The sequence below is a fragment of the Uranotaenia lowii genome, chromosome 2, assembly GCF_029784155.1.
Source record: "Uranotaenia lowii strain MFRU-FL chromosome 2, ASM2978415v1, whole genome shotgun sequence".
NCBI classification, from domain to species: Eukaryota; Metazoa; Arthropoda; class Insecta; order Diptera; family Culicidae; genus Uranotaenia; species Uranotaenia lowii.
This window is the reverse complement of record NC_073692.1, coordinates 376691244-376719238: the sequence shown is the minus strand read 5'-3', so window position 1 is coordinate 376719238 and position 27995 is coordinate 376691244. Positions and strand designations below refer to the sequence as shown.

General features: G+C 37.8%; 1 protein-coding gene across 1 annotated transcript in view; it reads left to right on the top strand.

Moving 5' to 3' along the window:
* The window catches only part of LOC129749581 (calmodulin), a 118460-nt gene that overhangs the window by 71143 nt on the left and 19322 nt on the right, over positions 1–27995 (top strand). The window contains exon 3 of the mRNA XM_055744607.1: positions 20009–20251. Within this exon, the coding sequence (XP_055600582.1) occupies positions 20009–20251 (243 nt within the window). The remainder of the gene's footprint in view (positions 1–20008; positions 20252–27995) is intronic.

Genomic DNA, 27995 nt, shown 5'->3' with positions numbered 1-27995 from the left:
ACCCCCTCCATCCCCTTTCTGCCTTAACATGGAGGATTTTATACTTCCAGCAGAAGAAACTGCCAAGGATAAAACATTCTGCTTCTGTTGACGCCTTAAAACCTTCCGATGTCAGCGCTAAAGCGCGTCGCCCAGTGTCTCCTCGGTCTGAATGAATGACACTGGAAAATTGAATTTAAATATAAATTTAATATTGACTGGCGCTGTGTTCCCTCTCGGCAGGGTGCTTGTTTTGTTATCTTCGTTCCGGTCCCTTTCGGCACACACAAGGGCAAATGAATCCGGATCGAGCATTGCTTCCAACAACTTTCGAAGTGGTAAGGGAAATTGCGCAAATTGGAGAAACCCACTGGAAAGGGATGCTGATTTCCTAACCAAGACAGCGGCAGACACAACAATAATGGCGAGCTTTTTGACTGAAAAACAACGAAATTGGCGATTGGCTTAACGGAGGAAATGCTTTCAGCCCGACAAAATTATCGAAATCCTTTATGCCGGAAGTAATTCCGTTTGTTGAAGTCGGCTGTGTATTGTGATTAAATTGAAAAATTCGCAAACAGCCTGAGTTATCCCCTTTTTGGATACAAGCCATGACCTGAATTCTATACTTTGGGGAAGAAAAATTGAGTCTTTTCCTCTAAGCAAAAATGTTATGACAACTTTCAATCGAGTAACACTGGCTGCACTTCAGTAATTGTTTTTTTTTTTTTTGGGAAAACAAACGTGCAAAAGCTCTAAAACTTGTGATGCACCACTCCCCTTCAATTGAGGAATAATGTAATGAAATCCTTCACATTCTACGACCGAACTTGGTACGTTTTTCTCGGTTTTTCACCTTTGCGGCAATTTTCATTGACACGATTTTGCTAAGGATTTTTGGCAGAAGATATAATTTTGCCCTAACGAGGAAGGTGATGGAATTGGAGGAATGGTTACTTGTACAATCCACATTTAGATTTCGTTAGATTACAAAATATTGAAATAGTATCTAGGGAATTTCGAAATTGAGAATGAAAAGAACCCTTGATAAATCAGTTACAACGTTGTGACCACCGCCGATAACGATCCTAATGTTTCAACATTCTTGCTAAACCTCCGACAAGTACCGTCATTTATATTTCATCATGTTCTTACAAGCCCTAAATTTACCAATCCGATTAACAGCCCACACACTTAGTATAATGTAATGCTGCTGCTGCTGCTGCCATCATCGAAAACTGATTTCGCTGACACCAATCTTGAGAGCCCCGCCTGCCTGTCTCCTTGACGAAGACCGGAAAACGAAATCAAGTAAAAATCAATTGGTTTCCACGTTTAGTTGCTGATATAGCACTTCAATAACATGCTTAGCAGCACATACACACACACACTGGTGGTTCTGTTCAAGTATTCCCCCCGACTCTAACTCTTCCAAGGAGGAGCTCATTTTGTAAAGTGTCTTATCGATTGTCGTTTTGCTAGGCTTTGGGACGCTTAGTGGAGACATCAACTCGAGGCTGACGCCTATAATAAAGTCGGAATGTGTGGATGCCCAAGCCTTTACAATCCCCTCTCGGAGTAATTGAACAGCATCGAGTGTTGTTTTTTCAGGAATTTCGAAACGAATTAAACCTTCTCGAACGTTATCTGATAGTAAATTTTGAAAGTGAAAGCTTAAGTTTTACTCACACGTTGAGTGGGATTTAAACGACACTCACTTGGGACTTACTGGTTTCAATAACAAAAATATTATAGATATTTATGACAACGTTCGAGAATTGAATGCCATTTTTTCTCCAGTTTAGCTTGACCAATGAAAGAGAGTGCAATTTTATTTCTACTCAGAGTTGCATTTCTCCGTAGATCTACGGATTTGGAGCACTTCTACGGATCAACGGATCGATGCTCGAAATCTACGGATTTTCAGCCTTTTCTACGAATTATCTAAAAAAATATATATTCTGTGAAGAAACGAAAATTCTACCTGATGACAAAAAAAAGGTTTTTTGTCAACTCTACGGATTTGAGCGGTATTTGGCAACGCTGTTTCTACTGCTCCTCCCAAGCTGTGCAGAGAGATAAATCTCACTGTTAACAAGTGTGAGATTGTCTACACAAGAGTGAGTGAGAGTATTTTCACATCTCTAGTTTTTAGTATTTAAAATAAAGCAAGGCGGCATCACAAAAAAACAGGACAGTTTCTGAAAAATCAGGACCCTTGGCACCTCTGGTTGTGGAGGAGTCAAAATAGTTTTTTTCTTCATTTACACTGAGGTGAGCTGATTCAAACACTAGGGCGCTCTTGGTTAGAATTGTTCAGCTTTACCAAGAAGCAAGAGCTCTCGAACTATCTGTCCGCAGAGTTGCCAATGTGCCTGATTTTTCAGGATTTGCCTGATTTTTGGAAGCCCAACCTGATAACCTGATAAGTTTCCCTTTTTCCCTAATAAGCCTGATTTCCCCTGATTTTTGTGAATATGATGGAAAATGGTCAGTACGACCTGCATAAAAGACATTGGTCGAGGTCAAAATGTGGATTTACGTCCAAACAAAAGGTCCTCACTTCGACCGAAATTTCCGTGAAAACATATATCCTGGTTTTATTTCTTCTTTCCCGGAATTTAAAAAAAAATGTTGGCAACCCTGGCTGTCCAGGGCGCTGACAGCTTGTGTAAGCTCGGATAACTAGTGGAGCACGATCAACGAAAGAGGATTGTACTCGGAAGCCGAACTGAAAACAGTGTTGTTTTCTCTCCGCTCTTTGTTGTTTAGGAGTAGTCGTCTAACCCTGACTGCCCACAATTGATTTATACGTAAACGTGAGCTTGGTATCTTTATACAATTCTGAGAAGGCATATATTTTGCAAAACCACGAACCTGTAAAGTATTTAGCCTAGAACCACGAGTCTCGCTCGTGGTAGTGTTTTTGCCGTAGGCGAAAACTCCACGAGTCTGACTCGTGGGGGAACCAAAAGTAATCTTATAATGCAGATGATTTTTTTCTCTGGAAACTAAAAAAAAATCTAGTGCTTTTACGAAAATTTATTCTAGTGACTCGAAGGGAAAAAGCAATTCTGCGACCACGAGTCTAGTTCGTGGTAAACAATTTCTGCTAAAATCTCAAGAGTCTGACTGTGGTGAACAATCTGGGCAACTCAAAACAGTTTTTCGACATAGAATCATGAATCTGGCTCTGTTAAAAAGATTTTCACAGTCTGAGGAAACCTCAAGAGTCTGACTCGTGATCAAGATTAAAAGAATATTCGAATTTGTTTTTCTGTAAAGTGGAATCATTAGTGCTTTTGAATCGAAAAATGGTTCTCAGACAGTTCAGAAAGAAGAAGACTACAATCACGAATCTGACTCTTTAAAAAAAAAATGTGCTTAACCCTAACCATTATTGACTTATTGTGTATATCCAATTCTAGGGAACGTCAATTATTTGTAGGTTCCGGAATAATGAACACCAATTTTCGACAGTTGCATCTCTTAATTTTCATATCCAACCGAAGACAGTTGGACAGTTGAATCAGTAGCGTGATTCCATGCTCTCATGTTCACTGAGTCTGCACTTGAAAATCAATATCGTTTAAAGGTTGAAAAAAATATACTGAACGAAAGCTTAAACGGAATGCAGCAAAAACTTTGACGCCCATCATCAGCTTCCAAGTGTGCATGTCAAAATTCAATTCTCAACGTCTGCTATTGGGTTGTATTTTTGAAAATTTTTTTTTGATTTGCAAACATAAACCTATTTCGGTTTATAGCTAACTTCACATCGAAATTTCTTTCAAATTATCCACTACAACTTAAAAATCAGGAATTCCGACCAAGAATCTTCAGGTGATATTTTTTCAGATCTGAACGATTTCAAAACTCAATAAGTTTTCTCTTATCGACCCGATTTTTTTCGTTGCAAGCCTGAAGACAAACAAAAAGGCACCCCTCAGGGGGAAGAGATAACCATTTCTAATTAATGCAATCATTTTACAACCGCACCGCTCCAAAATCGTACGTCTTTCTTCGTATTGGATCAACTCCCAGGCCCCGGCGAATCGTGGGGACATATTTATTAATGTTTTATGAGCAACTGACTGACTGATAAAAACCAACTTTTATTGCATAATTTCGAAGCCCATTCTTGTTCGGGGGATTTTGTCCATATTTTACCTCGGATATAGAAGGATGGAATGGATACATTCCGAAAAGGAAGCAAATACCCGAAGTAAATTCCTCCGACGTTGATCGTTCGTTGGGCTTCCTTCTTTTTTTTTTTTTCTAGAAGGATATCCGTATGTATGTCCTGGTGGGGAATTGACCAAGCCGACACGAAGCGGCCATAAAATAACTTTGCCCGGGTGTGTTGGAACATCCAATAAAAAGGATCTTCAACGTTTTCTTGGGCATCATCATCACCGTCATCATCATCATCATCATGATTATCAACAGTCATAATGTCGCCATATTCTCTCCAATTTTATGTCGATTTATTTTTCCTGGTGGAGTCAGGTTTTAATTTTCAAACTTTTTAAAAAGCTTAGAAATTTTCAACAATCTAAAAATTTGGGTTGTACTCAGAAAAGGACAATATAATTGTGTCAGATCCATACTGGCGATTGTGTCATTCTGTTAGAAAAAAAAAGCAAAGTTGCTATCACCCAAAAATGAAATCATTCACTCCATTCCATGTCTTTGAACTTTTACACTGTGGCTTCGGTCCTGAATCCTTGCTGCTAGAGTAGAGCTGCCGCGAACACATCCCTTTGAAGTAGACGCGCCTTTTGTGGAAATTCCAAAGTTCGCCATGGCGCCTTTTCGGAAAAAAAATCGGGGACAATAGCGTAATTTATAACACTTTTGGTCCGGTTCTTGAAGTCTGGTTTGCTGCTGCGAGCCCATTTGCTCAAGTTGATGAAGTTCGTTCCAAGATGTATGAAGCACAAAATGGCACCGACGACCGATAGACGACAGACGATGGAACAAGCGAAGCCATTCCCATTTTCATTTTTTTTTTTCAAAAGAGCAGCTTTTTGAAACTAGATGATGGCTACAATCACCCCTTTCTTGACACTCGGTGGCACTGCGTTAAGTTGACAGCTGAAGGAATGATGCGAAAATTGCTGCCACATTTGCAAGGACAAGGATCAAAGTGCTTCGTTCTTTTTCATCCAGACACGAGAGTGGTTGCCGTTCGTCTGTTGTTGGATGGACGTTAGTTGACTCATTTTTTTTCCTAGGGAAAATTGAAAACGCAAGTGCTTTCTAAATCAGAAAATTATTCTGATAGAAGCTTATAATTCGCAGCACCACGAGCCTGGCTCGTGGTGAGCGAAAGCCTTACAAGTCTGTCTCGTTTTGGGAAATTTGCATCGAAAAAGTTTGAAACCACGTGTGTGGATCGTGGTAAAAGATCTTAGCCCAAACTCAACGAGTCTAGCTCGTGATGGATTTTTTTTTCTTAAGAAAACTGAGTACAAATCTCAAAGATAGTACGTAAACCTTTGTGAAAAATATGTCTACGACCACAAGTCTGGCGCTTGGTAAACAAATTGTGCTAAAATCTTACCAACTGCTAAAATGCAAGTGCTTCCTAAATCAGAAAATTATTCTAATATTGCTCATTATTCTCAGCACCACGAGTCTGTCTCGTTTGGGAATATTTGTATCAACAAAAGTGTTTAACTTGTAACCACGTGTATGGCTCGAGGTAAAAGATTTTAGAGCTCTAATTGAACGAGTCTGGCTCGTGACGGAGGTTTTTTTCTTGAAAAAACTGAACATAAATCTCTAAGATAGTTGGTTATCCGTTGTTGAAAAAATGGGCCTACGACCACGAGTCTGACGCGTGGTAAACAATTTGTGCGAAAAACTTACCAGCTGTTAAAAAAGTTTGGCCCAACTTCAAATAGCAGAGGACTGCTTCAAGACCTTAAAACTGTTGAAACGTTTGATAAGATTTCTTTATAAATCCCAACAAACATGGCGATTCGTTCTAGTATAAATAAATCAAAACGGATGAAAAAATACTTCACAGCTTGAGATGGACTAGACCAGCTTTTTTAGAAGCTCAATACAGCTTACGACAAATGAACATAGCTTCAAACGACCTGAAAAGTTTAAAATCAGCTCTACGCTGCTTCAACTCCTTCAAGGAGCTCGAAATAGCTCAAGCTTGCCAGATTGTCCGGATTTACCCGCACTTTCCCGAAAATTTGAGACATGTCTGGTCCGGTTTTATTCACTTTATTTTCAATATCAATCAAAAAACTCAAAACGAGTCATTATAATTTTTGATTTTTGTGTCCAAATACAAGATTTTTTGAAAGCCTGTCTACGATTAAAATGTATTGATGCGTTTCGATGAAATAAAAATTATTTTTTTTTCCAGTGCTTTTTTTCTTGATTATGTTGAAAAATTCTTGGTTTTGTCCAAATTTTTCCGAATATTGCCCGGATTTTTGGTTAAAAATTTAAAAATCGAATGTCCGATTTTTTCCAGGTTTTTTTTATAAAATACCCCGGATTCGCCCGGTCCGGATACGTACTGGAAAAATTTTGGCAACCCTAAAATAGTTCAAAATGGCTGTGTAGCAGGCTCAAATAGCTTGACACGGCTTGAGTTCTGGAAGCTTAACCAGGTAAGCTTTGAATGGCTTAAAACGGCTGAGGGGCTTAAATCGATCAGTACAGTTTACACAGCTTAGAGTTAAGAGAGTTCAATCATTAAAAATAAACTGAGTCAATTTGGGGTCATTTTTTAATTTTTCAAACCCTGGGGTCTTAAAAGCTTAATTTTAGTTAGAGACTCAACCATGATTTTTGCAGAATTTTTATGTAACGTTTACATGGGTAGATTTAAACTTTTATGTTTGTATGGGAAAATTTATTATTTTGTTCTGAAAAATCAAAATTATTTTGGTGTCTTCTGTGGAACCGATCCTGCTAATGGTTTTTGTGCTAATTTATAAATTCTTTAAAGGAAATTTGAGGCTGAACAACTTTGTCAAAGATCGTAAATTTGTATCTTATTAGGCAAAAAAAGTTAATAGCTGTTGAATAGGGGTATATCTTTTCACATTAAAAATCAATTAATTAAACTGACATCACTGCTGGTGCCTAGCAAAGTATTTCAAGACTACTTTTCAAGCTTCGCTTCACTAGGCACCAGCAGTGATGTCAGTTTAGATGATTGTTTTCCAATGCCAAAAGACATTTCCCTATTCAACAGCTAATAACTTTTGTGCCTAATAAGAAACGAAGTTAAGGTACTTGACAGAGTTGTTCAGCGGAAATTTTCTTTGGAAAATTTATATACTGGCACTAAACCATAAGCGGTTCCACAGAAGAAACAAAAATGATGATGATTTTTTAGAACAAAATATTCAACTTTCCCATACAAATATAAGAGTTGAAATTTACTTATGTAAACATTATATAAAAATTCTTCGAAAAATCTTGGATGAGTTTTAGCCAAAACGAAGCCTTAAGACCCCAGGGTTGGAGGAATTAACAGACCCCAAATCAATTCAGTCTAGACCAACAAGCTTAAAATGATTTGAATTCGCTCTGAGAAGCCTGAAACTTGAAATAAATAGTTCTTAGGTGTTCCTAAGAACTTGTTACTCTACTCTTCAAGCGTCCATGGAGAAAGGCTTGCAAAGCATTTCAACTCGAAAATTGTCAATATACTAATCTATACTACCACTTTGCTCCGAAAGAGTAAATGAAAACAATCTTAAAAGGTGGGTTCAAACCAGACTCCAGTGCTCCAAATTGATTCTTGATTTGTTTTTATTTCGTCCGATCTAGCACTTAGATATCCTGAATTGGTGCCACGCTCTTTTGCCGGAAAGCATTTTTTTTTTCAATTAATTAATTTCGGTTCATTTTGAGAAAAAAAAAGTCTAAGAAAAGGTGGAGGAGGGTTTGAGCACGGCAAAAGAAGGATAAAATCCATTAACTTTTCTGCAGTAATTCGTTGAAACACAGCCATTTAATGAAGACCTCCAAATAAAGGATAATGATGCCATTTTCTGTAATCATAAAATTCGGTCAAAGACTTTCGAGACAGTTGACAGTCTGATCTTACGAAGGCTACGAAAAAGATGATTCAATGGAGGGTCGGTATTTTGCATTCTCCAGACTTATAGTTAGCTAGTGTATTGGTTTTTTGGAACAGAAAAAATTTGATAATCAAATTCCATCGAATGTGTCTGAATTGCCTTCTTATCTTTTTGACGTATCAATCGGACGACAATTGGGACCGCTTTTCTCCAGTCTCAATACCAAAGACTTTTACACTGAGTCAATAGACTAAGTCGAAGACCGTAACTTCGTATCTTATTAGGTAAAAAAGTTATTAGCTGTTTAACAGGGGTATATCTTTTCGCACTGATAAACAATAATTTCAATTGACATCCCTGCAAGGTGCCTAGCGAGGTATTGCGGGACTACTTTCCATGCAACACTTCGCGAGGCTCAAGCAGTGATGTCAATTGAATTAACTGTTAATCAATGCGAAAAGACATACCCCTGTTAAACAGTTAATAACTTTTTTCCTAATAGAATACGAAGTTACGGTCTTCGACAAAGTTTCTTAGCGGAAAATTTCCTTTTGGAATTTTATAAATTGACACAAAAACCATTAGCTGGCTCGGTTCCACGGACGAAACAAAAATGATGTTGATTTTATCAGTACAAAATATTCAATTTTCCCATACAAACCTAAAAGTTCAAATTTACTCATGTAAACGTAACTTAAAAATTTTGCAAAAAATCATGGATGAGTTTTGGACCAAGACGAAGCTTTTTAGAACCCAGGGTTTGAAAAATTCCGAAATGACCCCAAATCGACTCAGTCTACTGAGTCAATCCCAAAAGAAAAGTTAAAACACTTTTACGTTATCGCTTCTTCGAAATGTAAATGGCCACAACATTTTTATAGTGAAATGCCACCGGATGATTACTTTTTTTCTCCGCTTTTTTGAAGTACCAAAGGGTAGCCAGTTTATACCACTCTTCTTCAGAGCCATCATCAATGACTTTTACGTTACAGGAACCAATCGGGAGAAGTTGTAGCACGACGATCAACCTTTTTGTTTTTCCTCAAACTGTAATTTTGTTCAATAGATGCAATAAAAATTAAAAACTTTTCGGAGCCATGCAATAATGTGGGCAGCTTACTACAATAGTATACTGTCAATAAATGTCGCCGCTAAAACGCCAAGCTCGTGGATTTAATTTCATTGTTCCATGATTTTATTGCCAAATAGTCAATATTGATGGTCCTGATGTGCATCGGGGAGGTGCTGCTTCCAAACTCCCGACTGGAAGCCGTTGGTTGCATGTGGTGCTTCTATTTTGGACCAGTCAACAACATTTCCGAACGTTTTTTTTTCCTTCACTTTAGCGCTTATGCGCTTCTGCCCAACCATAATCGAACTGACTCGTGAACGTCGAAACGGAAAAGTTTCATCGATTTGCGCTTCTGTATGCTTTCGGCAGGAGAATCCGGAATTTTATGACCAAACTAAGCTCCCCGCAACGAGAGAAAAAAAAAACCCATTCAAGAAGAAAGTTGCTCCCAAACAACATCAGGCATCACACAGCGCAAACACGCTAGTTTGGCATAAAATCCACCTCATCAACAACCATTACTGGCAGCAAACCCCCAAACCCGACTCCAGCCAGCGCCAGATCCGGCCAAAAGTTCATCATTTGGCCCCGGCCAAACGGGGATTTTCGGCTGCCTGGCAATTTTATATATCCACATCGGAAAGTTGGGTCCAAAAATAGCACTTTGACAAAAACTACTTCTAGGGTATATATCGATTCAGTCCCGCCCCGGAAAAAGAAGACCCTCCTGACAAAGGACGGCGACTTTCGGATTTCGTTCGGAACATTCCGGGTATTCGGTTTGGTTTTGTTTCTGACATCAACCAACCCAGAAACTCAACAACACAAAACATGGAAAGGACGTGAGAGGTGAGAAGTTGCCAAGGGAAAATCCCCGGGAAAAGTTAAAACTTATTGCTTGTTTCGATTAATTAGGGCAGCAGCAACGCAGTGCTTTCTCCGGCTACCACAACGAAACGGAAGCCGCCTGGCTGGGTATAACAAACTGATTAAAATCATCTCCTATTCTCAAAAGATGAAATTTGATCAAAATTTTAGCTTCCATCCCGTTCCCTTTCCGGCTTTCTTCAAATCATCAATCGATTGCAATTTGTTGCTAATGACGTGGAAAAATCAAGTTTAGGAAAACCAAGTTTTGTGTCGGGTTGAGAAATTATCGCAAAGATCTTTGGGTGGTTTAGCACGCTCGCGTTTTGCGCGGAGTTTTCCGTTTTTTATTGTTCACTAATTGTTTGTAATGAAGGTGATTCGTGAGCTTCTTGGCAAGTTCAACGGTGCTCCTCTTAAATTTCCCATTGGAAAATGTGTCCTTTTCCAAAGGCCGCCGCCCTTAGCATAGAGGATAGCCATCAAGTATTCCAAGCCAACGGTCATGAGATCGAATCCCGGTAACGGCATACCTAGTAGACTTTCTGTGGGTTGGTGGTGTTAGCAATTGTAAGATGCTAGCCAACAAATCCTCGAAAGATGTACGACTTAGTGTTAAGTAAATGGGTTCTCTTCGAGGAAACATTAAGTTTCATTGAGCTCCAATATTTGTTCGTATGACACAAAAATTCCATCCCGTGTACACTTTTCTTTCTCAATATTTGCTCACGACACAATTTATTAAACACAAGTCAGATTCGTAGGGCTTTCGCTGATGAAAAAAATCATTTGCACGAGTCAGACTCGTGTTCAAAATTTATTCTTTACGAAACTTATTCTTCACTATGAATCATCTCAAATTTTGATCTTGATTAAAATTGAACAAATTAATGCAAATTTTTAAAATTCTTTAACCCGAGTCTGACTCGTATTGTTTGTAAAAAACGGTAGAAATTTTTGTTTCTACAACGGAAGTTGTTGAAGATAATCATGTTACTCTAAATTTGGATTTTTAATCAGATTCTACAATACGAGCTAGACTCGTGGGTACTGTTTTTTATTTATGGCACAAATGACACTGTGGATTCCACACTGCGTGCAGACTTTTCTTCATGACAAAAATTTATTTACCACGAGTCAGACTCGTGATATATTTTTGAGTGAGACAAAAATCCTTAGCACGAGCCAGACTCGTGGTTATAGGCCAAAGGGCTCTGTACACGACACAAGTTATTATCCACGAGTAAGACACGTGAATTTTTATATAAATGTCAATCTCTCTTCTTTATCACGAGCTAGACTCGTGGTTAGAGGGCTAAGAGCTAACAGCGATTATTTTCCAGAAATATTTAGCTGTGTTTCCAATGACAAAATTGGTTAGTTTTATTTTCTAAATTTTTATCACGTATTCGCCCATATTTGAATAACGAAACTATAAAATATCAGAAAGCAATTTTTGGCATTCGATTTACTTACTGTGTGTATGTTTCCGTTTCTCGACTTTTACGAGTTGATGCTCGTGTTTTGATCCGTGTTCCGTGATTGATTTTCAAGGGCAAGCGTAACAAAATCGACCAACAGAAGCATAAATATGATTGTTATTCAAAAATATGCATTCGGATACTTCACGAGTAGAGGTAACAAAAAACCCGAATAACGATGGTGGATCATAACCACCTCCACGGGGGATGGATGCCTACATAACAACACCAAACCGGGCTCCAATAAACAATCAATAATCAAGTATTCATAAACAATGTGCTTCCCGGGACTAGAGCCCTTCCCCCTCCCTCGTTTCTTTTGGCGTTGTTTACCTTCCGGTCGATATCCTTATCCGGGATCCCTCAACGCAACCGACCACCTACTTGAAAGGGAAACGGGAGTAGTGTGGGAAAAAATAACTGGGAAACTATTGAATATTTCATTCCTAAAATATGCTCGCTGTTTCTTTCTTTCATATATATATTTTGCGAGAGCTCGTTCGGAACGGATTCAACGGAAACCTTGAATCGGATTGGTTTGAAGGCGGGAGGTGGGCGTTGGCTTTTATTACCCCAAATAACAATCCCGGACACGGGTAGGGGGGGATGGATAAGCCCAGAAGTTTAAACGGCAAGCAGGAATCTTCCAACGGAAGTCGTCCCCGGAATGTGCCAGGCTCAAGTTCAGATATCCGAGCGAAGCTTCCCAATTCCCGTGTGGGTGCCTCGGATTTTTCCAAACGAAAGTTGGAACCATAAGTCCAGAAAAATAAGGGTGGTTCACTGAAAATGTTTTCCTTTATTTTTTCAAAAACTTACATGGTAAGGTTTTTAAAGTAACGACTTAATTTTTCCAAGAATTGAGGACGATTTAGGGGGAAAAATTCCTGGAAAAGATCACAGGAATCATTCAACCAAATCACACCTCAGAGCGCAAAGTTGCTTCGCTCGAAATGATTTTGGTTGTTCAATATTTCATCCATTCCAAGCACCGTTTGATTGGCAGCTTCGGAGAGACATCAACACCGGCGGCCGCCCCAGCCAGACTGCGTCGCAAATTCACAAATACTCAAGATAAAAAAAAACCGGGACCGTTCAGCGAACTTGATCCAATTTCCACGGTTTGATTCTGTTCGGTAATATGTAGGTACCTAAATATTTTTTTCCTAACTCCACAATCATCTCGTCGCAGTTCGCCGTTTGGAAACTTTGTGATACTTTATTTTTCCGGTTTTTATTTTCAAGCAAACCTTTGGCAGTTGATTGGAAATAATTTGGAAGCAAGAAGGTCCTGGGAAAAGTTCGGAACAATCATCGACATGGGTCTGCCTTTATATTTAACGATATCCCCTTTCGATTTCAACCTAAGTAAATTGGAAGTTGGGATTGTTGTATTTACTCTTCTGTAGGAAAAGCACGGTTTCTAAGAGAATGAAAAATCTGGACAATTTTTTATCATGAATCAGACTCTTTGGGTCTTAGATCAAACTATTTGCCAAAACATAAATATTAGCCACGAGTCAGACTCGTGGTCATAGCCATATTTTTTCTCAATGGAGCATGAACTGTTTGAGAATTGTGTCTGCACTGAAAAGGATTAAGATTTTAAATTTTCCAAGAAAAAACAAAATCGACTGAAATAACATTGATTTATATTTCATCACGAGTCAGACTCGCGTGGTTTTCTCCTACGAGGTTTCGTTTTTCGTTTCCACACATGAACTTATTGAATTCTGAAGTTCATTCATTTGATCACGACTCATTTATTTCTCAGAAGCGGGGAAATATAGGGATTTAAATTCCATGGGGAAAATGCGTGAAAATTCGAGATTTTCTTCAAAAATCTGTTTTTTTTTAGCTTGGCGCATACATTTCAGTGTTCTGAAGTGCTCTAGTTCCATGTCCTGATCTTCATGTATGTAATAACTAAACGTTGTGGAAAATTTTCTTAGTTCACGGTTTCTGTGCAGTGAATTTTAAATGTAAGATCTTAATATTCTATACCTTGCTAAACTTTGTTCACGAATATCTGGAAAAAGTAAACCTACATATCCGGATTAAAAAAAAAGTAAAAAGAATATTTTTTTAATAATATTGCGACTGAAAAGATGTAATGTGAATTTGTAGGCAACTTCATATGCTTAACATCTATCTAATAACTGGAATTATTCTAGGTTGCCAGATTTTTTTCAGCACGTATTCGGGCTGGCAAATCCGTTTAATTTTATATAAAACCTGGCAAAATCCGGCCATTTTATTTCATTATTGACGTCAAAATCCGGGCAAATTTTGTCCAAACTTAGAAGTAACTCAACCAAAAATCAAGAAAAAAATTTAAAAAAATCAAAATTCATCGAAAGGTTTTAAATTTTATTCAAGGCTTTCAAAAAACCATTCCATCATTATTTAATAACTGGAATTATTCTATGTTGCCAGGATTTTTTCAGCACGTATCCGGGCTGGCAAATCCGTTCAATTTTATATAAAACCTGGCAAATTCCGGGCATTTTATTTCATAATTGACTTCCAAAATCCGAGCAAATTTTGACAAAACTTAGAAATTACTCAACAAGATTCAAAAATAAAAAATAAAAAAAATCAACATTTATCGAAAGATTAAAAATTGTATTCAAGGCTTACAAAAAAACATTTCATGATAATTTTTTTAAAACTTGATCAAAAAATTTTGTTTTGGTGGCAAAAGTTTAAAACATTTCACATTATTTTTTTTTATTTGTCGAATTAATTGAATAAATCTGGGCAAAATCCGCCATTATCTCAATAAAATCCGGGAAACCGAGCCGGGCCGGACTATTCCTATTTTTTTTTTATATCAAATAACCGGGCAAACTCGGTTAAAACCGGGCAATCTGGCAACCTTAAGTCACTGGTCTAGAATAAATGATATTCCATCAGGTGCTCTATTTCAGAAAAATCATGTTATGTTGAATCGAAACTTGAAAAATGAGCATAAGTTTAACGAAAATATGTCAAATGTACGGGGAATAATTTTGAAGAACTCGAATAAATTTGTGAACAAAAACAGATGAATTGTTAATAAAAGGTTGAGAGAGTGATAAAAGTAATGCATTCAGGCAATTCAGCCTACATGTAGATCAACTAATTTTAATGGAAAGATTTACAAAGGTCTTACAAATTGAATACATGATTGCAAATGAATTTTTCCTAAATTTGCTCATTTTCGGCGGTTTTGAGTAAAGTTTACGAAAGGCATCATTACTTCTCTAAAAAAATAAAATTCTAATAACATAAAAACTTCTTTGTTTTTGTTATAATGTATGTTCTATACACACTGAAATTCATCACAAACTATCGAAAAATTCAATTACTGACAAGTAGCAAAACCCTCGAGGAACGTCACTTATATGGTTTCGAAAATAGTGTTTTACTATAGACTTAATATTTAACTCTTGAGAACCTAGAATTCATAAGGCCAAGCGGGGAAAACTGCAGGAAACAAAAATTTCAATTGGGTGGCTACAGTATTATTTCGTTTATTGATAAATCTACAAAAGGTGGAACAAGATACCAAGTTACGGATCATAAGTGTATGAGTGACGGAATCATGTTTGAATATTTTAAGAATTTTAAGAATTTATAACAAAAAAATCAGAATTTGAAAAGCAAAAATTCATTCTGAGGAAAGTTTTCAAAATTTTTAATAGGGGGGCGGGGTTTTGGTGACCTATTTTATTTTTCTATGGCATTATCGCTTAAACAATGCATGAATATAAAATATTATTTTTCCATATTATTTGATTGTTCATTTTTAAGTTCTTTTACATAGATAGTTTTTCGTGTTAACTTGTTAAATGAAAACTTACGGAAATATATTCTATAATCTTTCAAACGATGGTTAGGATTTGTATAAAGAATCTATTCGTAACGACATAGGAAACTCACTTTCTTCAATGGTTGAAATCTTAAAATTTGCATCAACATTTGGTGAACTTAGCTTAAGATTGCCCGGCCAAATCGAGGCTATTTTATTTAAAACCTGGCAAAATTCAAGCATTATATTTCCAAATTTTTTAAACCAATTTTAAGATTGGCTTAAGAAGAATTTCCTAGTTTTTAAGTCATCAGTCTGTACGGTAATTAAACCAAAGACGAAATAAATAATAATAATAAAAAACTTTAAACCAAAATCAAGGCAATATCAGGGGAAATTTCACAAAAATCCAGGAACTATTCAACAAAAATCAAGAAGAGAAACATCAGAATCGTTACTTTTTCAACGAAAAATCATAACAAGATTCTGAATCGTATTTCAGTCCTTCAAAAAAATGGTTTTGTTTATTTTTATAAATCTGGCATGAAAAATTTCATTTTTGTGCAAATCCAAATTAAAATTATAATGATGCAATTTGAATTTTTTATTTAATTTTTCAAAAAATGTGGAAAATCCGGACAAAATTAGGGTTTGTTTTCAACAAAATTTGGGCAACCGAGCTGGGCTAAACCTTTCCCATTTTTTTTAAATAAAATATCGGGGTAAAACCGGGTAATCTGGCCTGCCCAATTTTGCTGATTTGGTTTGAACTTACAATTTGGTTCGAACTTACAATGAGTTTTTTTTGTAAGAAAGCTTTCAAATTCGAAGAAAAAAATATTTATAAAAAAAATATCCAATTTTCAAAAGTCAATGTAAAAGATTTATATTTTTCGGTTCAAATTGGACTTATGCAAACTCGATCCTAGTTAGAGAAAAAAAAAACTGCAAGCCCCAGAAGTCTGAAGTAAACTGATAGCCGAAAAATTTACCCCATCAAAAAGCTTGTTAAACAGTTGAAAATCGATACCAAGAAAGAAACCAAGTTCAAAGTTAATTTCTGATTTATGGATCAGTTATTCAATACCAAATTCATCGTCCATGATTATCATTTCAAATTTCAGAGAACAGAGCCCAATATTCAATATGAGGACAGGAAAAATAAACTAATTTTCAATCGAATCTCAAACCTGAAATTTTGAAAGTATCACAATCCCCGTTTTTTCTCCGTGAAATGTGTCCTTTGCATTTCAATCTGCTAATACTTTATTTTCTTAAGAAATATCAACGAATGTCGCCGTAATCTGAATAAATTTTAAGTCTTCTCGCACTTTTACGTTCAATTAAAAAAAAAAAATTCTCGCGTGAGCTCACGTCTCGCACACAGGGGTGAAGAAAGACTTCATTTTTGGCTCACTTCTATTGGCATTTACACTATGGAGATCATAATTGGCCACTTTGAGTTGTATATTGTTTGAGAGGTGGTACTTTTCTCATTGCAAAACTGTAAAATATGTAACCGAACTCGTCCGAACTCAGGAGATATAACCAGTTAAAAATGACTATTTTTGTTAAGTATTTTTGAGATATCTTGTTTAAACTTCAAAATTTTTATTTAGTATTTTCAGCAAAAGTGTGCAACTTTACTGTCTTCGAAACTCTCTAGAACATATTTTACATGAAAAATCACTTGCAAAAAATTTATGTTCAAAAAACTGAATATTTATGATTTTTTTTCTAAAAATTGTCATAATTTTGAAACGATTATTGATACAGTAATAACTTCTTTGGCACAGTTGCTAGAACCGGTAAAAGCTAAAAACTTCTCTCAGACAGTATAGCTCTAAAATGGATATTAAAAAGTTAGTTTTTCTAACTGACTGCTAGGTGAATTAATCAATTTTTCAAAAAACTATTTTTTTAGCCCTTGTAATGTTGGTTATTCGTCTCGAAAACACTATAAGTCTAAAACACATAGTTTTGGCAGAAAATAGTTTTGATCACCGTTTTTTTGTTTTACCCCTGTGTACGTCGTATGAAACATCTCAAGAATTTACAGAAAACTGCTGCAAAAGTTATCAAAACAACTTTAAAATTTGTATTTCATATGTATAGAATATGTTTTCCATGCTAGAAACATTGTAAATGGAATAAAGCTGCTACTATTTTATGTCAGTTTTTGTATTTTTTCGTAATAAAACTCTTTGTTTACATTTTGTTTCATACGACGTAATGAAAGCTCACGCGAAATTTTCTTTTTTGTTAAAAAGGCCGATAAACATTATCATTTGTTTATTTTCAAACCAGGAAAGTTAAAAAATCTCAATCGGGTAAGCTGGGAAAAACCGGGAATTTGAAAATTTAAACTTGCTGGTCACCCTGCGAATCAGACTCTCAAGATTTGGGCACAAAAATTTTACCACGAGTCAGACTCGTGTTCGTGGGTTTATTTTTCAAGGGACTTTGTGGAAAAAAAAAGTTTTTGATTAAAAAGGCACTTTCGTTTTTTTTAAATGATAATCGACTGAAGTTAGACTCGTGAGGTTTTGTTCCGCACCAAAAATGTTAACCACGAGCCAGACTCGTGATTATAGGTCAATTCCGACTTTTAGTTACACAAATTCACTATAATGATATAAGAAGTTGTCTCAAGCTGTTTTAATCTGTTTTTGCTTATCGTTAAAGGTTAATATTTCTCAAATTTTTCAACTAGTTTTTTTTTTGTGAGGCTGGTTAAAGCTTATTTGAGCTGTTTGAGACTGTTCTATGCTTACTGATTTTAAATTCGATTGAACCATTTTCTAAGTTGTCTGTTTTTTTAACTAGTTTCAAGCCGTTTTAAGCCATTTTAAGTATTTAATTTATTAAAGCAAATTCGAGGATTTTTGAGCATTAGTTGTCTTCATATGATTTAGTTCGTTTAACCTGTCTTTGCATTTATTTTGTTTTGGCCCGTAAACTCTATGGAATCAGACAGAAGAAGATGATTGAGAATGAAACTGAAAAAAAGGATTGCTGATTCGGCGTTGCACTGTAAACCATTTCAACTATCTCTCTTTAGGTCGATTTCAGAGGAGTTGACTGAACAAAATAGGAATTTTTTTCAAATCAAAATCGAAGGCAATGCCAAATCTACCATGAATACCCCTACACCCACAAATCAGACTCTACTCCAACAATGAACTTCCTTGGAGGTGGAAGCTTTCTAATATGAACAAAATATACCGGACGAACGGTAGGATTATGAAAAAAAACGGTTGCTAACCTACTCAGATGGTTCACTGGGTAAGATACCGGACTGGCAAGTCGAGAGGAGATGTTACAGTGAGTTCGATTCTATTTTTTTTTTTTTTGACATCATTCTGCTTGGAAACTCGGATCTTTGTGCTAGGAGTGCTTTTCCATTCATATCATCTTTGGTACAGAAAACTTTTCAACGCATTTTCGGCACAGAGATTTGCTAAACAGGCATTGGATTTTTACAACCTCTTCTATGAGTGTATAAACATAACATGTTGATTGATTTATCTTATGTTTGATGGTGTTGGAACAAAGTGTGAAGTAAAACCAAATATTATTGACATGGAAGATTTATTCCAACTAGATCATTTTTTACCCGTGTTCAACTTTTTAGGCCTCTAGATATTTACATTTGTAAACAAATTATACGTAGGTATTCTTTTGGAATTTCCAACTGACTGAAATGAGAAAAAAAAGTGAAAATTAAATTTGCCATCCGTCACACAAGCCTTATCAAATTAACTATAACGTGCTTCTTTTTTTTAATCAGCAAAGCCCCTAGACTTGGTAGTACTGTATGGAGTCAAAAAGAACAGAAGAGAACCGTTTTTTTTTTCGTTACGTTTGTGGCGGCACAAATCAACTTGTCAACTGCAAACATAATTGGGTAACGTTGACGCAGCGTAATTCTGACGCGTCCAGCATGTACTTGTCTGTGCTGATAGCTTTGACACGTGCCGCTGTTATTTAAAATAAAAAGAAATTAGAATGAAATAGAATTTTATCTGACTATATGTTCCCTTTTAACTTAAGCGAGGGATAAGCTCGATTCCAATGAAAATGTCTTGCTTTCATTGGAACGCATAATTTTACACTAATTTTGTAGCTAATATTTCCGGGTTACAGTTATCTCTCGTTTCTATTTACCAACCACCACTGATCAGCTCACGATCATAGGTTGATATTTTTAGCACACTCTGGAAATAAATTTATTTGTGGTGGTTGATAATCTCTTGAAGCCAGTGGCAACTTTTCGAGGAGCTTTTTTACTTTTACCAGAAATTGAACAGCTGTACAATATGGTAAAGCGTCTGTGGGACTACTTGAAGGAATTAGACTTCAAGAAAAAATATGAATTAAAATTTAAAAGTGTCTTTTATAACTAGCTTGATTTCTCCGGTTTTTGGATGTGGACTAATTTTTAGTATTACGTCCAACAAAGAAGACTGTTTAAAACTTTGTTCTAAGTATAGGCTTAAACGTACTATTTCCCTCACGAGAAGGTTTCAGGTTAAAAACCATCAAATGAAAACGTAGAAAACACCTTCGGTTACAGGTCAATTAACGAACCTCCACATTGCAATTGGTGCTAACGTTGTGGCGTGTTTCTCACACTTTTTCCATTCAGTTTTTTTTCTGCCTCCATCCAATGGCTAATAGCGCCTTAGATTTCAATTAAAACGGAATTGTTCTTTTACTAATTTACTGTTCTCTTTTTTCCCTCCTCGAATAGGTAACGGTACGATCGATTTCCCCGAGTTTCTCACCATGATGGCTCGCAAAATGAAAGACACCGATAGCGAAGAGGAAATCCGGGAGGCGTTCCGAGTCTTCGACAAGGACGGCAACGGTTTCATCTCGGCAGCCGAGCTGCGCCACGTCATGACCAACCTCGGGGAGAAACTAACGGACGAGGAGGTGGATGAGATGATCCGCGAAGCTGACATAGATGGCGACGGCCAAGTTAATTATGAAGGTAGGTGTCCGTCCTATTAGGCTGCAGGAATCCAACTCCTCCGGGCGGAGATTAGCACAGGTGCCAGTCAAGTCAAGAGAAAAAGGTTCAGGAAGTCGGCAGAATTTTCTCCAGAATGTGAGAGTGATTTTCGTCCAGAATGTCACATTGTTGACTGATTCGTTTTTGCAGTTCCGGCGATATTTCTGAGAGAAAAAAACAACGAGGTATTCTTGCATTCGGTGACAGAAGCTAATTATAACGGACAAATCACCCAACCGCGGCGGAAATCTCGACTATTAAAATGCATTAGCCTTTTTTTGTATTTTGAATGACTCGAGTGCTTGAATTATTATACGATTTATCTAAAAATGATGAATGAATCATGCCTCTTCGCAGCGTCCCGAAATAGATCGTACAATCTCGGGAACGTGTCAATTCATCGAAGGAACATTTCCGAATTGATGATGAAGAATTTTAATGTGTTTCACAATGACCAACTCATTGGAAAGTTTAAGTTCACCTAGAATAAATCATATTTCAAGAGAAGAATGATGTTAATACATCTAAAACAGTTAAAATCCGCATTTTAGATTTGTCATTCACAATAAGTTCAAGTGAAACACAAATCGTTCATGTACAACAACTGGTCCTGTCGAGCTGCCCAATGGCTTAATATCGTTCAAAATTGTTCATCTTCATTGGCGCCAACGACGGCTAGACACGTACTATTCGCTGAAACATATTTAGAGAGCTTGATCCTGTTTTATTCTTATTCCTACAATGGCTTCGCCAAGTCTCCGGCGGCGGCAGCAAGAATGTTGTATGGTATGCTAATTTCTGCGCCCTTTTTTCCGCAAACCATGGCGCTGTGCGGAAAAGATGCAGCAGCAGCAGCCAAGAGCAAATATTGCCGGTTCCGGTGTCGGTGTTTCGTTTCTGTTGACCAAACGACAACGGAATTTCCACACCCAGATCGCCGGCGAACATCAGCAGAGGCACATCGTTTGAGGGAACCCGAACACATTTCTTGGGGTGGGATTTGTGTTTTTGTCAACTGAATTTTCGGTTTTTTTCGGTTGCCAACTTTTGTGGTGGGTGTCTGTAACAACAAAAATTCAAAAAAAAAGTTAAAGGAATCCCTTTGCCATCGCGATTTTATTGCTACCATTGCTGCCGTTGGTGGAACATTCACATTAAAAATAGGAGAGCGGTGTGCGAAGGCAGATATTGTGTCACATTTTTTTTGCGCGATTTGTGTGATGTACATTTTTAGGTGTTGTTGGAGCAGTTGCTTGAACTTGGTCGGCTGCACAAATGTGCAGCAGCCAGCAGCATCTCGGGATGATGAATGAGCTCGGTTGGCTTCCTTCCTTTTCTTAACGTGTGCTATCACGCCAGAGTTATGGACCAGCCCTATAAGCAACCTGCGACTGGTTTTTTTTTTTTTGTTGAAAAGAAGATTAATCGGTTTTCAGGGGTTTTTTTCGATAAATTTTAATTTTTTACGCATTCATAGATTAGTGTACAACTCTAAAAAAAATAGCATATAATAAAGACAATCGATCAGAATAGATTTTAGAAATACTTTAATTCCTAAACCAAAATTTATCATTTTTTCTACACCCAAAATTCAGCCTCTGTGCCAATGGCGTGTAGTCAATTACATAGCATCATTGGTACAAGAAGATAACGCGATCGGTGCTGATTCGATTTGCTCCCACCGGCATTAATCTCCCAAGTTAACCGAATTGCGTATGTCTGAAAGAAACAAAATAAAAACGCTTTCACGTCCCTCCCTATCGCATCACAAGACGAAGAAGGATGGAAATGAATACCGGCCAACACCAGGCAGCCAGCGAACCGAGCACTGTGCGTGTGAATGTAGCAAAAGCAACAACAAAAACATCCTTCTAATTCAATCCCTTCAATCCTCCGGCAAACAACCACGGCTAAGCTGTGCGTGTGTATGTAGCAAAAGCAACAAGAATATATTCCTTCAATTCACCGGCAAACAAGTACCGGCCAAAGCTGCCCGGCTTTAGCAGCTGTGTATAATAGCAGGCAGTAAGCAAAGCACAGTTCTCATTCAATGGGTATCCCGTTTCCTCCACTCCCGTTCCCTTTCCCGTTTCCATCGCAAGACAAATGAATACCTTGAAAGGAGGCCAAACGCCGGGAAGCCACTGTCGTGCGTTTCTTTTGTGATTGATCGGTGGCAGAGTGCCTATGACAAATATCCCTCTCCCTGCATGAAGCTCAAATAGTACACTGGTTAAGATGTCGGTCTGGCAAGACCATATAGTTGGTGATTTGAGTTCGATTCTCTCTACGGGCGCTGTGGTTTATATTTTTATTTTCTTGTTTCTGGGATGAATTATCCAATAGGAACGAAATCCCATAAAATGTTTTTCTTGTTTTGCTTGAATGTAGTGGTCATGGATCATTTTAGTTGGGAGCCGAGTCCTTATGCCAGTTACGGTTTTTCAAACATATCATCTTCGGCACAGTGCACATTTCAGCGCATTATCGGCACAGAGATGTGCTAAATAGGCATTGGATTTTTGCAACCTCTTCTATGGGTGTACCTATCTTAAACAGAATGTTTTGAAAACTCAACACTCATCAACTCAACACTTAACACTGATCAAACTAGTAGGTCCCTTTAAATATCGACAAAAACTCTTCGATTTCCGGTTTTGTTAAATTTTTCCTAAATCGGTCAGTAATTCTACCAGGGCTAAATTTGAATCTAGCAAAATTAAAGTTTCCAAAAAATTTTCAATATGTATCCGGGCCGGATAAATCCAGGCTACATTATCAAAAAATCTGGCAAAATCCGGTCATTTGATATCAAAATTTTCGACCAAAATTCGGGCAACATCCGGGCAAATTTGGTCAAAACCTAGCCATTACTCATCAAAAATTAAGCAAAACAACTTGGAAAAAAATGTTTTCATCAAAATTTATCAGCATATTTTAAACTGTATTTCAGGCTTTCAAAATACTTTTCATGATTATTTTTCTGAAACTTGCTCAAAAAATTTCGTTTTGGACCCATAAACAAACAATTTTTACAACACAATTTGTATTTTACGTGTGATTTGAGAATGAAAATTAGAATAAACCCGGGCATCCGGGCCGAACCGGACTTTTCCTAAATTTTATTGCCAATCTGGCAACCTTAAGCTAGACGCTGTGAAAAGATAGGTGCTTGGTTAAAACATTCTAGCGTACAGCATTCTGGCGCGTGATGTGGCCACCGCATTCTGCTTATTGGTTCGGTTGCTAGACTTCTTTCGTGTCTTTTAAAAAATCCCAGAAAAAAAACTGGTTTTGCTCTCCATCTCTAGGGGATGCGGCTTTTTGCAGTTCTAGCGATGCATAACGACAACCCCTGACTTAAGCTACCAGCCGTTCCTCCGGGTTAGTAAACTGCACTGTAACAAACTGATTCGTTACCATAGCGACCAACTTTTTCTTCAAACATGAACTAAATACATATGAAATTAATCACGAACAAATTCTAAATGTTTTGGACTCTAACTTCGGTCAAAATCCAGATGAAGTCCCAACCAGTGGTTGTATTTGGATGAGAATGAATTGATCAACCTTCTCTCGCTCAACGCTTTACTCGGAAGCAAAGGTTGCTTTGAGGCAGCGAAAAGGACAAAACCGATGATGCATACGCTCTCAACATGGCCCGCCTTCACGAAGCAATATACATTCGAGGCAGCGAATCCAAAAAACCAAACGAATGGCTCTCACTCATCTCCTGTTACATTCTTGAGGAAACCGAATTCAAAAGGCACAGCAAACCCGAGTCTCCTCGTTTGTGCCTCGATCGAATACCCGAGGTTTTTCTGCTATTGCTATTATTGCACAGCAACCGCACGCAGGCAGCAAGTTTTTTCGTTTCTTTTTCCTCCCCCCTCCTTGCTCTATACGTTGCGGGCCTATGCAATGCAATAAGTTTGGTTGTTGTCGTTGTTGCTTCAACTTTTGCGGCGAGGTTGAAGATGTTCTCCTCAACGACAGCTATCGGCTTGAGTCCATCAAATTCAATAACGTAAATGAGTATGTGTGCCTCGTCTTCTTCATGCATCATGTAGCAACCGAACGATGAGAGAGTTCGTTCGGGGCAGCAAACGAATAGTGTCTCTCAGAGCAGATCCTCCTCATGGGGGGGATTTGATGAATGTATATGTATCGTCTCCTGTATAGCTATACGAGGCCTCAAAGGGTGTATTTTGAGAGCCTCTGATGAGAAAATTGGTGACATTTCAATCACTGGTCCCAACAGAGTTCTTTTGTTGGTTTAAATCGCTGAATTTTAAATTTGGTCCTTCGAACCGGATCATAATTAGTGTATTTTCAGTTCCTCCGGACTACATAAATATCTCCAATCTTTCACAAAATAGGATCAAGACATTGAAAAAGAAACAGTAAACACGCAGAGCACATTTTCTTTTGAATTTTTACCTAGGTAATCCGTTGATCTGTTGAATAAATCCATAGCAATGTTCAACAGTTTCATTTTGTTGTATCCTTAATTAGTTCGTCCTTCTAATCCAAACATCAGATTCTATAAGTCCAAGAGGTTTTTTGCTCAGTTTATAGTGCAGAATTTGAAGTTTGGTCCTTCGAACCGGATATAAATAAGTCTATTTCCAGTCCTGACTGGATTCTGCGGGCTAGTATCTTCGAAAAAAAAACAATCACAAAAAAGGTTAAAATGTAAGAATTACTTCAGAGAAAACGCAGAAATTTTCTTTCTGAGTATCACTCGGATAAGTCGGTAATCTATTAGTTTATTCCATAGCAATGTACGGCCATCTCATCTTGTGGTATCCTTGACAAATTTGTTCTGCTAATTCATGTATTATTTGATCAAATTTACTTATTTTCTTTTTAAACGTCTTGTTAGTAAGAGCTTGGTACATGTTTATATTTTAGCAAAGTCAAAATCCTGACTACTGAACATTTGGTCCTTCGAACCGGATAAGAACCAGTGCTCTATGGATATATCTTGCTAAGAATAATAAAATTCACCATTCAAAGTAGAAAATGGAACATTATGACCGAAAGTATCCTTTTTTTGGCCCCTTAACCCATTTTCCGGGTTATCAAATGATTTTCTATTATTTTAGGAAAAATAGATAGTATAGTTCAAATTCCTCACAGCAATTGTAGTTCTTCTTCAAAATAAAGCTTGGCCTGTTAAATAATGTGATGTATTATTAATCTTTTTGAATTCTCAAAATGCTTCCCACTAATTGAGCTATCTGGTTTGCCACTAAAGAGAAAGTACGATTTTAAAACGTTGAAAATTTTATCAGAATTACTTTTCATGGCAAATAGCGGTATGATAGGATAAAGGAAGAATAAGAGTAACACTTACATTTTTTTTCAAAATTCAGGGACTGGTGTAAATAAAAATCAAGCTATGTCAAAGTAATCAAAGTAACGGAAATTCCGCTCGAAGTGACGAACTTTTTTTTGGTCGTCGCTTAACATTTTTCACTTCAGCAATGGTATCTAATGCAGTTTCTCACTACCCGTTATCATCACATTCACAAAAATCAGGCAAAATCAGGCTTATTTTCAAAAATCGGGAAACACAATGGCTTATCAGGCTGTCAGCCTGAGCCTCGAAAAATCAGGCAAATCCTGAAAAATCAAGCACAATGGCATCTCTGCCGCACCTGAGATCTGAGGAAATCAGACCGTAGACATGAGACTTTACTCTTTAGACCTCACATGAGACCTAAGTTCTAAGATCTGGACCTGGGACATGATAACTTAGACATCAGATCTAGAACCTGCGACATGAGACCTAAGAAGTAGGATGAAAGATGTGAGACTATAGAAGTTCAAACAACTTAACCACCACTGACTTGTTAGTGGTGGCGGCGGCTAACTCTTATCCAAAACACAAATTCGCAAAACCCAAAACTTCGTAGATAAAATCACAATTTACTCTTACGACGTATTGAAAACCTAACCTAGCTCAACATAATTTCTACTCACGGGCCCGTTTCCTGCCGCAATTTACAAAGACAACACAGTAAACGAAAATTACCGAGTTCGGTAATTTTTTTTACCGAAATCCTAACATGTGTAAATCGTTAAACTGTTCGGTAATTTTTTTGGTAAAAAATAAACGAACATCGGTAAATGAAGATTCGATTTACCGATGTTCGTTTATTTTTTACCGAAAAAATTACCGAACAGTTTAACGATTTACACTTGTTAGGATTTCGGTAAAAAAATTACCGAACTCGGTAATTTTCGTTTACTGTGAACATCTATGACGCACAAACATTCGTATCACTGCTCGGTTTGCTGAGGTATACCATAATCGACTGGCAAAAAAAATGATTCATGATCCCAAACAACGGCCCTATACATAGATGAACAATCGTTGGTTCGTTGTTTCTCAAGAATTTCTGCAGCGCTAATTATTCACTCACCAAGTGGGCGCCGCCACCGCGTCCCCCCAGTTTGCTACTCTGGGTCCATGGGTGCAATTTGACGACTCATGGTACAATGCTAAAGAACACTGTACCCCCTACGCCATCTGGTCACCTGGGGCCACTGACCTTTGTTCCCACCTCGAACTGTTTGACACACTATACTTAGAGTCAATTCGCGCTAATGCGCCCCAAGGCAATACTCGTTTCCGAATCCTTTTTCAGCAAAAACCTCATTCTAACACAACTTGATGCGCAACCCCTCCTCTGACGAGTTAGGACCCGACATCTCATCGTGTTAAAAGAGGTCCCCATTTAGCGCAACTACTAACTTTGTGGATCTAGTCCAGAGAGTCCAGAAACACAAAGCGAGTTGTCGACGACACTTTCTCTGTTCGAAAATGCGGGTCAGGAGGCAAGCTTCCTAAGGCACGTGTAGGACTCAGACTCCTCCGAACTCTCAAGTAGTGTTGACCTAAGTCACCACTCAGCGCAACTACTCAATTTTCAAGTCGAGTGCTTTACTCCCCGAAGCGTAAATCGAGCTGTAGATCGCCCTCATCAGGTCGCATTCGCGGTTCAGGCGTAATACTTCCCGAAACGCGTGTCGAACCCTGACACCTCCGGTAAACTGTGTCACTGACACTGACGTGTTTAACACGTCTCTAAGTGATTGGCCCACAATTGGCCACCACTTTGCGCATCTACTCGTTTTGCGAGTCGGGTCTATACCCACCGGAACGCAAAACGAGTTGGCGATCGCTCTCCCTCCGGTCACGTCCGCATTTCAGGGCCATGACCCCCGAACATGTGTTGGACCCTCACTCTCACACCCGAGTACTGGTACCTAAGTACACGGGTGCACCACTTCTTCCGCGCGGGTTTAGCAGACCCGTTGACGGCCTCTAGTGGGTTTAGTGATAGTTCTCTTAGCCGTACACCTGCAATACACCAGAAATGCAGACACGTTTCCGCCCTGGACCACGAGGAGGTGGAACTACCACCTCAGAGCTAATATTGTTCGGTTTGGCTATTACCTCGTGGCAGGATATTGTCGCCTTCAACTCTTCCGTTGCCTGGGAGTTGGGAAGAATTAACGTCCGGTTCGTGTTAACCGACTTTTTTCGCTCACATGCAATCAGCTGAAGCGGAGCGGTCCGGTGCTTTACGACGAGCAACAGCTTTTTGGATGAACGGATAGCACGAAACTGGAACGATCTCTGCCGTACAATTTTGCGCCTTTTCTGGCCACGATGTTGACATTCCAAATTCTTAATTCAGAACACTGAATT